An 18849-nucleotide genomic window follows, 5' to 3' on the forward strand; every position below is an offset into this window, starting at 1 on the left:
TAATCACTTGCACAACACACACAATGAACAACCATACATGCACGGAACTCAAGCATGTTTCCTGTGAATATCAAAACGAGAGCTTCTACTTAACCTTAATGCTATGCGAGTTGTAGAAAACAGCTAAGCTAACCAGCAATGTTTTGAGCCTCCCTGCCTCCACTGCCATTGCGTGTTTCATTGTTCCTGCACATTAATAATGAATACATGCCTGCAGCAATGCCCAAGCTTCCTGAGGGAAATTGTGAGAGAAGAACCAGACTCCATCTCTTTACATTGTGGTCTTGAACTAACAGGACAGAAGACAAGATGCAGTACTCAGGCTCCCTTTACTGGCTAACTACACCTGTATGTTGAAATACCAACAATTCATGGCAACATCTCATGCAATGTTGACACAGAACACAGTGTTGTTGTAGCTGAACTAGTAGAGCATGGCACAACAAGGTCAGGGTTTTGATTGCAAGGAAAAAAGAAGGCTGCCTTATGAGTAGTCTCCTGGAAAATATAACATCTTTAACCTGCCTGAGCTGGTTTGCTGGTCTTCTACCCTGGTCAAGTTGGTCTGATGGCTGATTTTTAAAGGGCCTTCGGCACTTTCCAGCTGGTCAGGCTGGGGGACTGGCTAGACCAGAGGTGTCTAATCCTGGTCTAATCAAGGTCTTCAGGATTACTAGAAACTTATAGGAAAGTGCGATGGCCAGTCTGGAGCTAAACTCTGCAGGACATTAACATTTACATTACATTTACATTTATGCATTTAGCAGACGCTTTTATCCAAAGCGACTTACATTGCATTCAAGTTACAGTTTTTACATTTTATCAGCTCTTTAACACTCCAAGAGCAGGACTGGACATCCCATGGCCTAGACTAGCTGAAAATCAGCTTGAGCAGGCTGGAAGACCAGTTGAAGACAAGCCTGACCAGCCTGGGAGACCAGCAAACCAGCTTAGGACGGTTTAAAACATTTTTTTTTCCAGCAGGGTAAATGTAATGCAGATTTTAAGTAGAACAACACCGTGAGCTAATCCCCCTGGAGCACTTTGCGGTTAATGCTTTGCTCTGGAGTAAACTGGTGATGGAATTGAACAAGCAATATGCAGGTTTCTGAGCCTTAACCACTACACCAAACAAACCCAATTCAAGCAAGTTTACAAAACCTCCAACCTGAAACCTCTATTTAAATCAAGATCTTTAAGTATCAAACAACTATTCAGATTTAACTCTGGAGAAAGTGTATACTTACGATCTAGGCCATTGATGTAGCGCATGGTGATTTCACAGTGGCCCCACACCGCACTGACAATAGGGTACAGCTTTTTGCCCTTAAGGCCTCTGAAGGCCACTCCGAGGTACTGTCCGTCCACCATGAAGCTCAACGTGCCCTCATCCATGTCCAGCACCACCATCAAGGCATCTGGCAGCACAAAGGCCTCCTCTGGCTCCAGGAAGCTTGGGTATGTGGGTGCAGAAGAGGCCGGCCGGTTCTTACTGTTATGGTAGAGCTTGTTACGTCCCAGGTCCCAGCCCCAGGACTCGCTATCACTGCCAACTAAAGAAGTGTAGCCCACCGAGTGCAACGGGGCATCTGCTGTGGCCACGCCCACCACCGCATGTGTGCCACGTTGCCTAGCAGGCCAATGGATCCTCCAAACGTGGAGTCCTCGTGTGTATCCCACCCTTCCGCGAATGCCATCAGTACTCTGGGCAACAGGGTGCCGATGGAAGGTGAGTTTGTCATCGTCCTTGATGAAGATATTAAGCGAGCGGTCATCCGGGTTCCAGGCATGTCGGAGCTGCTGCTCATACGGAGCAGGGGGCATGTCCAGGAGTAGGTCCAACCGGGCTGGCTTGAAGAAATCCGGCCCTCTCAGTTCTCTCCTCAGGGGCCTGTAGGACGGCTCCCCGCGCACGTCTACAGACTTGATGCTCCCCGAGATCTTCTGGCCCATGGCTTGGCTGGTTGGAAAGGGGTAGGGAGGAGGGAAGAGGGAAGGGGTGGTGCAATGCAGGGGCTGGGCTTCTGGGGTCCGCCGTTACCTCATCAAAGCACCAAGACGTCAGCCTGAGGCCCCCAAACTCACGTCAGCGGTGGCGAAAGTGCCAGCCTTACTGAAGTCCTAGGAGAAAACACACCAACATAAAACGTCATTAAAACAGCATCAAAGTGTCCGCAGGCTGATTTTATGAGTACACCTAGAACAAAAAGTGTGAATCTCAAAGGTGTTAAGGATAAAAATGGTAACAGAAATAAAGGAAGCACATAAATAAGAAGACATGAAGATGAGCAGAAAGAGAGGATCATGGCCAACCGCAGCCTGACAGCGTGTGAGAGACAGCCATGGGGAAGGATGCAATAATGAGTCTTGCAGGTGAGAAAGAGACACCTTCTTTATGACATACAGAAACACTGAAGACAAACATATTCACATATGACAAGACATGTCACCTCTAGCTCAAAAACAGCCTAGCTTATGTCAACACAGAGCAATGCAGACCCACACATATTGCATTTCACAAGTTCACACTTACATATAATAAATATAATAAAGTTTATGCGTATTTGGCGTGCTGTCCGAGGGGAGGGCTCCGAGCTCGGAACTTTGGCCCGAACCCTGAGTACCCCCCTACAGGTTAGGACAGGAATAGATGTAAGTGCGGAGAAGGGGTGGTGGAGGGATGCTGGAGAACTGTCAAGGAACAGAGGTGAGTCAGTTGTGTATATATACACACCTCTTATCTTGTTAACTGGGTTGATTACTGATTGTGCTCCTCTCGGGTTAATTAGGTTAATTATCTGAACGTGCTCCTCCCGAACTTTGTTAATAAAACATCATTTAAAAAATCGTATAAATGGTATTCATTCTAAAGAGCTATAGCCACTTCAAACAAACAGTTTGAAACTCTGACATTTCTAGAGATTCAATCACTTAGCAGATGTATTTTAATAAGGTACTTTTTGAAAAAAAATAAAATAAAATAAATAAATATAAAGAAAAAAAACTTGAAGAAAATTGCAGCCTTGTATTTTTATGCGAAATCTGCTGCCACAAGGTGTGGGTGACTTCCAGAGCATTCTAAGATATCTTCTGCGATTTTTATAGCATAATTTTGCAGTTGCTAGGGTCTTCTGGGTGGTTGCATGTTGGTCTGCGTGATTGCAAGCAGGCTGAAGTCAAAAGAGCCCAAAATCCACATGATATTCTTATCTCTAAATATGGCTTTGAAGTTCAATGTCTCCACCAATGTAAGATTATTTTGACAATGGTTATTATTATTATTTTATGGGCTTTTTCTTTTTTATAGATAGGACAGTAGAGAGACCACAGGAAAGTACTATGAGGAGAGAAGGGGACGGGATCGGCAAATGACCTCAAGACGGGAATCGAACTCGGGTCTCCATGCGTGAGCGCAGTAGCACTGTATGTCGATACACTAACCATGAGGCTATTGGCTATTGTGATTATTTTGATGGTTAATCTGATTGCATAAAAGAGTCATTATTGGTCTCTGCTCACTGAAATACACATTTTCAGGCATCATTGGAATCTGTAACACAAATGGCATGGGATAAGTTACATGAAGAATATGTGCCTTAATACTGCCTCAATAACTCTAAGTATGAGAATCAGCACTAGGGAAAAAATGGAAGCCAAAATACAGCATTATTTATTTCTAGGTTCCTGTGAGAAAGGGTGAGAGAAGGAAAAAGAGAGAACAAAAGCGAGAGATTCAGTTCGCATCAGCCTCAATGTCACAAAAATACCTCCACATTAAAAGCCCATTTCAGACTGCGCTGGAGATGCGATACTGATGTATGAAACGCTAGCAGGAACTTCCTGCTACAGTAAGTGATGCATGGTCTTTTCCTGGAATAAGAAAGTCTCAACCCACGAAGCAGCTCCACAATAAAGACAGTTAGGGGATGTTTACATAAACTGTCTTATTGTGTCCATTGCATCTGAACGTTGCAAAGTATCTAACCGTTTCTTCAGTGTCATGAATGCAGTGTTTCAAAGAAGAAGTCAAAAAGTTCAACTTTGAAAAACAAAGCATAGTGATAAACAGCAGTATTTAGCTGTTTCCATGTGTCAACGTTTATTTCACTACAAAAAAAACCCCAAAATGCAGCATAGGGAATTTCAGGAATTTCAATTCAAATAAACTAGTGAATAGTTTATCCACTTCATTAATATGAACCATTAAACAAACTGACTCACTAAATGAATTGAATAAGAGAAGAGTGTGTTAGATTATTAGCACACTACTGTAGCTTGTTAGGCTGTTTGTGTGATACAACTAAACAGCATCATGTTAGACTACTACTTGTCAGAGTACAGCTCATTATCAGACAAGCTATGATACTGTAAAAACGCCTCAGCTATGCTACTAACGTATGTAGGTGAGTTAGAAGTGTCGCTTCTTTTAGCTTCTCCATAGCAGTGCTGAATAACATATTCACACTCAGTCAGACGAACAGTCATCACCAACGTGGGTCACCGACACAAAGGAAAAAGGTCACACATACTGTACATGGGCAGAAACACATCTCAGAAAGTCTCAACACATTAAGGTCACAGAGAAAGAGAGACAGGAAAAGAGAGAGCTGAATTCAGACGACAGGAAGGAGGGTAGCCAGACGGCCAGACAGTCAGAGCCCGGAATCCTGGGTAAGTGTTACCAATATTAAAGGAAAAATAAATGAGGTCATGAAAGAAGTAGGATAGAATGTGAATGTGTGCGTGTGTGAGAGAGAAAGAAAGAATGAATGAATGAGAAAGAGAGAGAGGTTGCTGCCCTAACATGCCACTCACAGCTATCATAACGTGTGCTAGGAGTCAAGGTGTTAGGTTTTCCGTATCGTATTTCAGAGCTGGAGAGGCTCCTGCGGCAGGGCACAAAGGGTTTCACAGTCTTGCTGCCGTGCAGAGGCACAGTAATGTGTTTCATTCAGGTTGCGTTTGGTTCAGAGCGCACACGTCAGTTTAACTAACATTCCCTCATTCAAACCGCTGTAGTCACTAATAACTGTAATAAACACCGACACAAACATAATTACGCTGTTAGTCTGGGAGTTGTAGACAGACTTTTAAACACTGTTCTCACATTAGGTAATTACATGAAGGCTTGTAAAACAAGGTCTGAGAAAAAGAAACACAAAGTACACTGACGAGACAACAAAAAGCTTTTTGTGGATCAATTCATTCCATTAAGCACCAGATTGAGCCTGAAAATGTATAAAACTGAAAGTGCATTAGGGTGATTAAAAAATGTCCACTTTACACCCGCTAATATTTCTATATTTATGTTTACATAAAACCAAGTATTATACCTCCTGTATCAACCATCGCCCAAAATAGATTGACTTTTAACTTCAACTGTGTTGACAGTTTACAGTAAAGAAGAATAAATGAATAAACAGATGGATGGAAAGATAGACAGACTGGCAGATATAGATAGATCGAAAGATAGATAGACAGACGGACAGCTGGTGTATTTCAATGCGTCACAGCAGAGTGACTGAGTCACACGTAAGACGGTGACCGCATGGCATGACTGTACCGTGCCTTTGGGCGTTACACTGCTGATATAAAATGCCAACGTCAAGCTGAGAAGTGAAAAAAAAAAAAAGTCCACTACATCAATTACACTCGCTCTCCTCAGGGGTAATGATCCCGAACCATATGAGACACGACTAATGTAACTATAACAACCTCATTCTAATGGACCGCTGATGTGCTGTCTCCATCTGCTTAGCCATGCGAGACAAGACTACATATAAAAGCGGTCTGCCAGGGCCGTACGTCTCCGCATGGGAAAATGCCCATTTGTGCTGACTTATCTATTAGAAAAACAAAAGCACTCGGCTGGTGAGCGTGTCTCTGGGATGGGGCTACTATGGCTATAAGTCAAAGAAAAGCGAAGTAGAAGTCAAAACAACACTGGTGTAATTGTGCCCTGTGGCTCCTCTGTGGTGTGATGTTTTCAATCAAGCCAAATGTCTTTTTTTCTATGCTTGGAAGCCATTTTGGGTTATTGAAATTAAGAATAAAAATCGAAACTGGTCTTCAATCTGCAACATTTTTGGATAATAAACATCTTCCTCAATTTGCCATTCCACACTCAAGGCTCTATTTGTTTTGCTTGTCCCATCATAAAGATAGCATTCTTTGTTTTCAGGCCAGCGTAATTGAATTTTCCGCCGCTGCGTTGCGTGTTTGGCGAACTCCCCAGGACTCAAGAGCTTGTAGCTGTTCTGCATGACTAGAGGAATGATAATATCGCAGAGCCCAGGCTGCTTGCTTAAAAGGCCTGAATGTTGTTTTACACAATAGCTAGGTCTGTCCATGCAATCTGACTGGCAGAAAGGCATGTGTTGCATCTTGGAGGACATTTACAGTTGAAATAAAATGGCATGAAATGACCAAGTGTGAATATACCCATTTGACTAAGTAAAACTGACAGAACAAACAAAAATCACAGTGTGGGTGGATGGATGAATGGATGGACACTTGGTAATTTCACTTGGTCATTTCATGTGGTTTTATTCCATGACGGATGGACAAAATTGACAAAGAAATACTATGGAAGTCTATGGGACCCAATACTGTTTGGTTCTTCAAAATATCTTCTTTTGTGTTACAAAGAACAAACAAAGTCATACAGTTTTCGAATGACATGAGGGGGAGTAAATAATGACAGAATTTTAATTTTTAGAGGATTATCTCTTTAAATAATACACATCTGAATCTGTGGAGCTGCGCTATGCGACGTGTGTCTGTGTTCACACTGTTTATTCTACTGGCCATTACTGTGTACATCCTCATCTGAATTTGTTTATGCTTCAGCACCCGTCAGACCCTCAGCAGGGCCTCTTTCTCGCACGCTGTGTGGCTTGCGTTTCCCTTCAGGAGGGTGGGGGGTCTGTGATAAAGCAAGAGCCTGGTGCCTGGCCCCTCGCCTGCGTTACCCTGGTCACCAGAGACGTGATGGACACGCACACCTCTAGCCACCGGTGGCTTTGATGAGTAGGAACACGCATTCGCCATCTGTTGTTTATCTTTGCATCCTCTCTCTCTCTCTCTCTCTCTCTCTCCATTTCACCGGGAACATCTCTCTTTCCTCTGCGGCTTGTGTCATTCATTTGCTCACACTTTCCGTCTCTTGTTTCTTAACTCACTCCCAGCTGGATAATCAAGTTAAAACCAGTTTGAAAATGCAGCTGGTCTAGACTGTTGATTAGCTAGACTGTCAGACCTCAGACCTGATTTCAAGCTAATAAATCATCTTAGACTACCTTAAAGGATTAGGTCATCCAAAAATGAACATTTTCACTCATTCTCATGTCCTTCCAAACCCATATGACATTCTTTCTGCTGTGAAACGGGAACATACAAAGAGATATTTTGATTTTGTTGTACCTGGCTGTATTTTCCATACAATTACAATGAATGAGGGCTATAACTTACAAGCTTCAAAAAAGCAGCATGAATGTATCTTAAAAGCAGTTGCTCTTGAACTACCTAACAAATGTATATTATAAATCCTCTGAATAAAACAGCTTTGTGTGATGAACAGACCTGATATTTAAGTTGTTACTCACTGATATTCTGAACAGCTGCTCTAGTTCTCCTTGGCACAGTCATGAGAGTTCATTACTAAATCTGTGAATAAATTGTTCTTTTCATTCAGATCTTTTTTTATAAACTTCTTGAATTTTTAGTTTGAATGATTAACTGATCAAATCTTTACTGACTGAATGATCTGGCTGCAGTAGTAAACAGATCACAGGGGGGAATTTTTCAAATAATTTCCAGTGAATAACAACCTAAATTTTGCAATATGATGTTTTTTTTTGTTGTTTGTTTTTTTAATTAATATTTTTATTCAGCAAGGATGCATTAAATTGATTAAAAGTGACAGTGAAGACATTCATAATGTTACAAAGGATTTCTGTTTTAAAAATGCTGTAATTTTAACTTTCCATCCTAAAAAACAATGTTAACACAGTTATAGTTACCATAAAAATATTAAGCAACACTATTGTTTTCAACATTAATAGTAATGTTGTTTGACCAAATTAGCATATTAGAATGATTTTGATTGACAATGTGACAGAAAACTGGAGTAATGTCAGCTGAAAATTCAGCTCTGCCACGCCAGGAATGAATTTCACTTTAAAATAGAAAGCAGTTTTTCTAAATTGCAATAATATTCCACAATATTACAGTTTTTACAGTATTTTTGAGTAAATAAATGCATGAGGAAATTGAGAGTTCTTTAAAATATATATATATATATATATATATATCTTACCAACAAACTAGCACACAATGAATCATATGGTTTACTTTTATGGTGTTTTTGTAACATATTGAAGCTTGAAAGTCTCATACTACACAATTATTTTTTTGTTTTATGTAAGATATTTGATGAGCAATTTTAACTTTTATTCAATTCATAGACCTGCAAAAACCCAGCACACCATCGACAAGTACCTGTTTTTTTCCAGCAGCGCTAACATTTCATTTTTGTCCATCTTTTCTCTCCGTCTTGTTTTCCTCCCCACCCCCACCCTTATCAATCTCCCTGTCCCTCTCTCTTTGTCACTTACACAGACGGCAGATCAGTAAAGCCCGTGTCCAGCACTCTATCATTCAAAGGGCACAGGACAGACAGCCGTATGGCCACATGTCCCCCCTGCCTCTGTCCACCTACACAGTCCTAATTAAACAGACCTAGCCCATGGAGACACACCACCGACACACACACGCACGTGAAGTGAGAGAAATGCTCCCACAACAGGCATCTGTCGAAGCAGGCCTTGCTGTTTTTCTGTTCAGAGCATTCTAGAATAAAGTAGAAGCCAACGGCCGTGTTTAGTAATAAAAATTATGAGACGTTCGTGCACACTGGGTATTAAGTGCGAGTGTGTGAGAGAAAGTTCTCCGTACGACATGTCCTGATGGGCAAGATGTGTTCTGAAGTGACACACAAGCAGATGAATCCAGCGATCGCCCTTGGAGCCTGTCACATCAAAGTGAAACTAGAGACTATGAATACAGCCGAGACAGGATAAATGCGAACCTTACGACATCGCTGCTTTCAATTAGAAGTCAGATATCTGTTTACAACGTATGCGCAGCTACTCATAGCAACGAAACCCCATCGCATGACACTTTACTAATGTTAATTTAACCCGTGCCTCGTCTGCACACTAAAATACCAGTCACACAGAGCATAAATATGAAATATTCTCAAATGACAACAGAAAGGAAACGACAGCATAAGAACATTCAGGACTGTGAAATCTGGTCAGAAGAGTAACATCAAATGTGACAATGTTTCCTAACCAGAGATAAGTAATTTTTCTGTCAACGCTAAGTGCATTTACAAGCACTTTAAAAAGACGATTTTAGTCAGTTCATCCTTTTAGAGTGTCATACAAACACTTTATCCGGACTGAAGTCAGAATTACAGACCTAGACAATGTAACATGTAAACAACATGTAAACTTATTTACTGAAATGTGTGAAGTGACAATCACAGCCAATCAGAACATATATGTGAAGCAGGATTGGGATTTTCGCAACGATTCCCTCAGTTTAGGAATAGAAACCCTGACAAAACGTCCTGTCTTCTGTTGCAGTTGTTGTTGTTTAGGTCACAAACTCAGATTAGCATGTAAGAGATTGCTTTAATCGTTTTTAGCTTGATGTCATTGAGCCTGGCTAGGACATGGTGTGAGAGAAAAAAATATCTCATTCATACTTTACCAGAACAAAACAAGTCAACGTGAAACCTACCACAGACTTTGAACATTTAAAACATCCAAACTGATGTGACAAGGATGTGTTACTTTACATCTAATGTTTATTACATGTGGCCATTTTGCCTGTATGTCCTGTTAACGTAGGCTCTATTCCAATTATCCCAATATAAACCTCTGTTCAATTTCTCTGTCTAGCTAAACAAGCTTGTATTACAAACTAACACAAAACTATTATATTGGATAAACTATGGCAGACTGTGTGCATTTGTCACCAAAAAAGCTATTAAACCTCCAAACCTTCACTACTGTTGAAACCAACCTGGTCTCATAAAAATATGTACCTCTGCGCACTTTTTGTGAGACACCGTTTTACGTACCTTGCTGCACGTTTCGCCGCAGTTTCAAATAGAAATGTCCACTGAGTGGCGCTAAAATACAGGTTCAATATGTGAACCCTGGCACGTTTTTATTACGTAGATATTGGTACGTATTGCTATTACTATTACGTATTATTATTACGTTGCTTCAGATACGTATTGCGGCGGTTCAGAATTCAGTTACACGGGATTCAAACCGGTGCGATCTCGCCTCCTAAGTCCGTCTCCGTACTCCGTGAGCTACCGAACAAACTTATCATCTATGAAAACCCATAGATATGAAGCTGGATGTGTGCGATGCTAACATTCAAAAGTATCAGTTTTCAAATCTCCCAGCATATTAATATTGTTTTGAAGTCATAGCATGATATTCTTCAAGTAATTGTGCGAAAATTACGCTTTATTAATCGCAACTCCGTAAATTTGTGTGAAAGTGTTCATGTCACGCTAAAAAGTGCACCCAGGTACGTAAATGCCATGAGACCAGGTAGGTTGAAACACTTGGGTCGGTAAGATTTTTTATAGTTTACTTACCATGTACGTACTTTATCCATGTGATGGCAAAACTGAATTTTCAACCATTATTTCAGTCTTCAGTGACACATGATCCTTTTTAAATTCTAATATGCTGGTATGGTGCTCAAGAAACATTTCTTATTATAACCAACACTGAAAACAGTTTTTTGTAAAACTGTTCCAAATATCTCCCATAAAAGATCCAATTATATTTCTTTCCGTCTAGCAAAACAAGTCCATATTATAAACTACCGCAAAATAACTATGATAAATACCACAATAAAAATTTAATAAAACACTGTTGTCAAACATTGTTGACTTCAAGCATCTATTTGTCACCAGGAAGCCAATGAAACATCCCAAACGTTTGTGACAGGGCCATGCTAAATCTGATTTTCATTAAATGCGACTTTTTTCTGTACTTCCTGTTAATCTGTTCCAAATATCTCACAATATAATTTCCCATTCAATTTCCCTGTGCCTAGGAGCTCAAAAGTCTTCAGGCGCTGCAGTGAGAACATCAGATGCAGCTATGTGCAGGAAGAGTGTAAATATAAGACACAGCCATTGAAGTCCAGGCTTTCTGACAGCCCAAAAGCCATTTATCACTGTGACTAAAGTGTCCACCCCCAACCCAAAACCGGTAATCACACACTCACACACAAACACACACACATACAGCCTTGTGGCAGATGTGCTAGCCCACCTCCTGTCCTTTCAAACCCTTAAGCAGCACGGACACACACACACAAATGCTTCTGGCACTAATCCAGTGGCCCTCTCTAAAGGAGGGGCACTGAATGGTTAGGCAAATGGTTGTGTAGCTCTTCACACGGCTAACAGCTGAGCTCTAAGCTCTCCCAGAAGAGCCTCTCCCCACAGAGCAGCTCCAGTCAGCTCTTTCTAGCCCAATGCTCTCAGACAACACACTCAGTGATTAAAGCAGTCCCACTGCCCTCCTCGTCCCACACACACCCTGTGCCCTTGTCCCACACTGTTTGCAACACACACATGCAGACATCACTCACAAAAAGGCATATGAAATCATCAAGGTTTTTGGACTTGAAAATGAACATGATAAGCTTTTGGTACTTTGGCTTATAAGTAGTGTGGTATTTTAGGACATGTACAGTGGTAATACCATATAAATATCACTTTTTGTGAATAGTAATTGTTCAACACTGTGGAATATATCAAATTAGCATGACATTATCATGCTCTTTGGACATGGTACCACTGTACATGAATATGGTAATCTTTAAGCACTGTGGGATATAACTATTAACATGGTGTTATATAACCATTATAACATCATGGTAAAATTTTTCAGCACTATGAAAGCGCCACAGTATGACCATGACTTTGTAATATTATGACTTTTGTTTTACAAGTTAAATTTGTAAATGTAAAAAAAGAACAACGGCATTACTATCTGATATCACCACTGTACCATGACACCACCACAGTACTTCTTTGTAAGAGATGCCCCACTGCCCTCAACACAAAAACACACACACACAGTCTGTTCCATAAACATTCCCCCACTGGAAACACACAGCCACACGCGCGCAAACAGACACATGCAAATCCACAAGCCGCGCGTGCACACAAACATGAGGGACACAATGAAAAGCATTCAAATCTGCTCCCTGGGCTAAGAGTCAGCCAGCGCTGTGGGAACGCTTCCTCTGAACACCAAACCAGAGGAAAGAGAAAGACAAACGATAGCCATGACGCACAACTCTGGGAGGAGAAGATCCAGCCGTCCTCTAATCACCTTATCTGATCGTGCACGGCAGCTGAGAAAACACGAGCCACAGGTTCAGGTGAAAATACTTCTCTTTCCAAGCCACACAAGCACACTATCCTCAAGAGCAGGACCCGGGCACCATCCCTACAACCCCTCCGCTGCATTCAGACCCACCGAAACCCAAACCCACTCAAACCCACTGAAACCCAAACTGCACTCAAACCCACTCCCTAGAGCTCAGAAAGTATTAAATGTGTGGAAATCCCAGGTTTAGAAACATCACGGGCAGCTGTAACATCCAACACAAAGAAAAGACTGTATCCCTGCTGAGTATCCTTGCCAGGGTGGATCAAACCTTAATTAGAGGATCAAACCTCTATTAGAGGAATAAAAGACATCGGGGAATGCCAGAGAGCGGGAGCTAGAAAGAAAGAGTGCACATGAGGTAACCCAAACAGCCTAAAGCAAGAAGGGAAGGAATGAAAGATCACAGGATAGTTTCCTCACACAAGTAAACACACATCAAGTTGTTCATTACGCTCAAACACACACAAACGCATGCCGCTTACACCGACCCGGTTGCGATGGTCCCCCGGCAGAACTCCCCTGTTGTTGCCCGTTCAGGGAAAAACCGCTGGAATAAAGGACGAAAGGAGCTCCTCTCTTTGTGAGAAGCAGCACACACTAGTTCTTTCTCTTTTCTCTGAGTCTCCCTGCTGAGGAAGGAGAAAAGAAGCTTCTCCCCAGAGATGTAACCCCCCCACCCCCTCCCTGAGGTTAATCCCAGCCGTGGCAGCCTCCGTCCCACTCCGCACTCCTTACTCCGTCCTGTGTTGCGGCTCCGGCTCTGAACTCCAGCTCGGCGGCCCGAAAGAGAGAGAAGGGGAAGAAGAGAGAGAAAGAGGGAGGACAAGGAGAGAGAGAGAGGACAGACGGCAGTGCGAGCAGCAGCGTGAGAGCTGCCTCATGATGAAAGGCGATCCGCTGATCTCATCAAGCAGGGACACCAGGCAAACAGAGAGAGGGGAGGACACGCCCCTAACCCCACCCCCGACTCATGCATCCTCCTCCCTACGGTCTTTCACACTTTCAGCTCAGCCAATCAGCCGAGAGCTACTCATAAACACACATGCTTTGAGTCTCCAGCCTGTTACTTCCAGTGCTCGGATATCTGTTTTGAAAGATAATCTGACTCCAGCTTAAATGGCAACAACTTTATGAGGATTTAGCATTTCTGTGCTTATGTCCGACATGAGAAATTCAATTTTAACATTGCTTTTAGGAAAAAAATGGCCCTTTGGCCCAGGACCCGTCTTCCCTTAGAAGGTCAGGAGAGCTGTGTTTCACAGATTTGCTTAGTGATTTTACTCCTGTTCAAATTGGAAAAACGGTCACACTTTATATTAGGTGGCCTTAACTACTATGTACTTACATCAAAAAATAAGTACAATGTACTTATTGTGTTCATACTGTATTGCAAAACACTTTTGCTGCTATTGAGGTGGGATACGGGTAAGGTTAGGGACAGGTTTGGTGGTATGGGTAGGTTTAAGGGTGGGTTAAGGTGTAAGGGATGGGTCAACAGTGTAATTATAAATGTAATTAATTACAGATGTAATTACATACATGTATGTACACAATAAATGCATTGTACCAAATGATTCATTTAAATGTAAGTGCATAGTAGTTAAGGCCACCTAATATAAAGTGGCACCGGAAAAACAAACAAATATACAAACAAAGAACCATAGAAATGATAGCATCGAATTATATAAAATATGTTTTTGGCTAACTCAAGGAAAGCTAACCCGTCCATATAAGAACTTATAATTATGCTACTTTGCTGAGTTTCTGGATAAAACTTGTTGAAAATGGTTCTACACTAGTATGCAATACAGCATAAAAAGAAAATTAAATTATTTGAATTCAGTAAAATGTATTCAGTGAGAATCAATCTTTCCTTTACTACATAAACAATGTTTTATTTATATCACATAGAACCCTGGTATACATCAAATGGGTTTTTGATATAGTATGCACACAACAGATAATCTCACTGTAATACATTTAAATTAAAAATGAAAATAAAATAAAAATAAAAAGTAAAACACTAAATAAATAAATATAAATACAATATAATAAAAAAATACTAAATAAATTGAAATAAAAATTTAATAAAAATGCTGAAATAAGAAATAAAATAGAAATTCAATAAAATAAAATACTAAAACAAACAAACCAAATGTGGGTTTCTTTTGTGATACTTGCTTTTCTCGAAAATACATAAAAATGATATCCAACACAATGTCACATCAAGTTAATTCAAGTCAAGTCACCTTTATTTATATAGCACTTTTAACAATACAGATTGTGTCAAAGCACTTAACAGTATCAAATTGGAGGACAGAGTGTCAGTAATGTACAAGATTAAACACTCAATTTTCAGTTAAAGGCATTTCATTATTGAATTCAGAGATGTCATTGTCTAGCTCAGTTTAGTTTAAATAGTATCTGTGCAATCAAATCGGCGATAATCGCTAGAAATTAAGTGTGCTACATACATCAGTAGGTATGTAGCATACATTTATTAATTCAGCAGATGTTTTTCTGCCAAATAGCAACCAAATAGCTATTCTAATCCAATCAACTGGATGTGCACTGCTTGGAAAAAGAAAGAAAGAAAAACCCTAGACAAGTCTATTCTGGTCTGAACAACTCCTAGACAACATTTTGCTAACTAAACTTGATCTTTACTCACTGTGCTATACTAACCCCACATCTTTAGGTCAAACATTTAACAGGCACACTTCTCAGTCAAGCTCCAGATCTTGAATAAACACCATCTCCCTCCGTCCTGCAAGCCCTGTCAAACCTGAAACACACTCAAATCCCTCTGAGACACCCTGAATGTACTCAGTCTTTCAGGGTGACGTGAGTTTCCTGACCATTTCCTCCAAGGCCACACACAAAACGAAAGGTCTGTGGCAGTAAAGAGAGAGCGAGTCGTTCTTGCACTACCCCCTCTCACCTTCTAGTTGAAAACTCAATCAGCCTTTTCAAACATGCTGACCTCCTCTCTGTCTCCTCTCTGAAGCTCAGTCTGAAAGAACCTCAAGTTGCCATGAAAATATATACAGTTATATAGGATCAACTGCACCAGACGTACTTTATGGTCATTTACCTTTCCTCTAAATATACAAACCACCTCGTTTAACAAAAAACAAAAAATCTGCTTCCAGAAACTGTGACTGAATATCCACAAAGGATGGTACTGAGATGCAAGTGAAAACTTTTGGCTAGATTTAGGGGGGTTCCCTTCTTCACCCTCAAGTTATGAGGTTCCCAAATTAATGAGGTTGTTTTCTCTCTTTTGCAAGTCTACGTAATATCATCTGCAAAATGTAAATCTGTTCACTTTGAAAAGTCACTCATATTAACCAGCCATATAACTTTAAATATCATTCATGTCTGAAGCACAAATTGTGCAAATAAGCTACATTTAAAAAAATAATGCAATCTAATGCTCTCTATAACAAGAAAACCCTTCCCACAAACACCATCTACTTCTGACTAGCAATGGAGTGTAAAAGTTAGGTTCTGGAAGTAAAGATCCTATTAATTTCATCCATAGGGGAACAGAATTTGTAATAATACCTTATAGATGTTTAAAAACAGACTTACTATGTGCTTCAAGGTTGTTAATCGATGGTGTTTGTTTTGTTAAAGCCACCACCCAACATTATTTCGACTTATTTTTTAAATAATCATGTTCACAATAATCATAAAAACTACATTACCCATGATTCCACCAAGAAATATCCACCAATCAGAGAAACTATGCTTAAATATTTACATTTACAAGCATTTTGACAATAAATGTCATTTTTATATTTTTAATTGTTTTTTAAAAACGTACTTATATTTAAATAAATAGGTTTATATTTATCCATTTTTCAATTTGATCGCGTCATTCACAATGCTTTTTGGAATGGGACTGTAGTTCTTTCTAGTTCTAAACTAAAGGCCAGTCACAGATAAACACTAATCCCATAAAGCCCAAACTTCCTGTTTCAAAAGTAAACACAGGGAAGAAAACTGCACTTATCAAGCATCTTTCCTTCGAGCCTCTGGTGCAGTGGGGGTTTAATTTGTGAAGTGAAGTGAAGTGTCGCTTCAAATTGCAGTTTCCAACCAAACTCCTACCAATTACTCCAGCTTTATCTTTCATTGTCTTTCTCCTCTCTCTTCTTTGACCCAGTGCTGTGGCCGGCTGTGTAAATTGCCTCCTCGTTTTCTGCTTCAGGGCGTTTTAACACTTTTGGGCCAGCATGTGTTGGGGGAGCAGGAGAGAAGGGAGGGACTTGTGTTAATCTATCGGACAATAGGGGAGACCCCCTTCCACAAAGAGATAATGGCCCAGCGAACTGGGAGGGGGGCTCCGTCAGAGTGGTCTTTGTGTAATAGAGGGGTTTAGGAGTGGGGGGGCAGGCACACCTCCCGGCGACACACGTGTCACAGACAAAGCCCCGCAATTGTCCGAGCACCAGTGCTGGAGGACAGAGAGGTGAGGGGTGGAAAGGAGGGGGTGAGAGGGGAGTCAAAAAGGATGCTCATCTGGCAGTTACAAAACTGCCCCCGGACAGATGGCAAACACGCAAGCAGAGAGAAACGAGAGAATGAGAATGAAAGAAAGAGTGCGGGTCGTGTGGTGACGGATATGATGACACATATTCATAAAGTAGACATGAACAAGCACGCAAGCTTCAGATTAAAATTAAAGATCACACGTACAGAACACACGCATACAGATGGATGAATCCAGGAGGAAGCAACTGTATCACCCTTCTCTTTGTGTATGACACAATAGCCGCTTACATCAGCATGTGGCGGCACATGGAAAACTCTGCCACCCCCCTCTATTCGGGCACTCGGTGCAAACAGACCAGCTGGATCCACACTGATATCATTCACCACACCAAACACACAAAATCATCTGCACACAGACATTTTACTCAGAACCCACAAACAAATGTTTTTTTCCAGGTTACAATGTTTTGTACTTACTGTCAGAACATGTAGCACTACATTTAAATAGTTATGAAGTGTATTTTAAAATATATTATACATATATAATATGTTATATAAATATATATAAAAAACGTGTTTTTCATTGATAGTTCATGAGGCCTAATGCAACTATTGTTAAAAAAAAAAGTTATCATGAACTCTTATCAACTGAATTTAATTTATTTTAATTTAAGCTGTTGATGCAACAATTAAAAAATCGATGTTCTGTACCTTTCTCTCTCCATCAGCTGTATTTCTATTGAATATTGTGTGTTCTCTGTTGACATCAGCAGTCCCTTGCCACTCATTTAGAAATGATGAATGTATGCTGGTCCTACAAAATGAACATAGTCAATAGTGGTTCACTTCAAAATGTATCAAAATATATGTGATCGATATTGGTTCACCTCCAAATCGGATGGCTAATTATTAGACATCAAATGTTCCATGGTTTAAATGAGGCATATAACCCCCTTTTTATGCAGACTTTTTCTTTATGAGCACTTGGGTTTAGAAAGTCAGTTTTTGATTCAAAGCTTTTTGGCTCAAATCTTTTGAGTCATTATTAGTGAGTCACTGAATCATTCATCAAACCAGTTAGTTAAAAGTGACCAAAACTCTTGATCAAAACATGTTTTAGAATAATTTAAAAATAAAAAAGCAGCACTAATAGAGAGAGAGAAATTTGTTTTCTTATATTGTCTACTGCTGGGTATGACATTTATCTTCAGAAAAAAAGACAACCATAATAGCCTACTTGTATATAAATTGTAAGTCTCACATTTTCGCATCATTTTATATGTGTATGGTCATTTATTCTTTTCATTTCATTATGTTTACACATTTGCATGAAAATGATTCATGATTCAATCACTTAAAAAATGTAAAAATAATCACAGATGTTCATGAAACACAACTATTTTATATTAGGCTAACTTGTTCTTTCATATCACAGAACCATTCTGCACCAAAAAAAAAAGTTTAAAAGTTTTAATGTGAAAACCCTCACTGAAATCTTTTATATCGAACTGGATCTCATACTGGGTGTCTGTGCAGAGGTTGTATTTCCCGATTTCCCAGAAATCCCATGGATACAGACATAAAGATTTGCACATTTGTCCACAAAAAGGGAGTGTCTTTGAGCAAAGCAAAAAAATCAGACAGGATAAACATACACACCATAGACAGCCAACAAGACAAACCACCATACAAAACATGTACCTAAAAACAGACTTCAAAACACACACTCCAGACAACAAACACAGGACATTCCAAATAAAACCCTCTCAGGACACAATCACAGAAACCAACACGACAGACAAACTCAAACCACAGACACCACTCAAACACATGACATCACCTTCCA

At 40.3% G+C, this 18849-nt stretch overlaps 1 protein-coding gene across 5 annotated transcripts in view; it reads right to left on the bottom strand.

The window, feature by feature from the left end:
• Positions 1 to 18849, bottom strand: part of spsb4a (splA/ryanodine receptor domain and SOCS box containing 4a) — a 76466-nt gene that overhangs the window by 38342 nt on the left and 19275 nt on the right. Inside the window, exons 3-4 of one of the 5 annotated variants that reach the window (XM_058797734.1) lie at positions 17715 to 17817; positions 1248 to 2121 (exon numbers count right to left, since the gene is read on the bottom strand). In XM_058797734.1, coding sequence (XP_058653717.1) covers positions 1248 to 1953 — 706 coding nt within the window. In that variant the 5' untranslated portion in view covers positions 1954 to 2121; positions 17715 to 17817. Of the gene's footprint in view, positions 1 to 1247; positions 2122 to 2533; positions 2932 to 12985; positions 13380 to 17714; positions 17818 to 18849 lie in introns of those variants that run through there. The other 4 variants (XM_058797724.1, XM_058797753.1, XM_058797743.1 and 1 more) reach the window with 4 other exon arrangements.

The sequence above is a fragment of the Onychostoma macrolepis genome, chromosome 02, assembly GCF_012432095.1.
Source record: "Onychostoma macrolepis isolate SWU-2019 chromosome 02, ASM1243209v1, whole genome shotgun sequence".
Classification (NCBI taxonomy): Eukaryota; Metazoa; Chordata; class Actinopteri; order Cypriniformes; family Cyprinidae; genus Onychostoma; species Onychostoma macrolepis.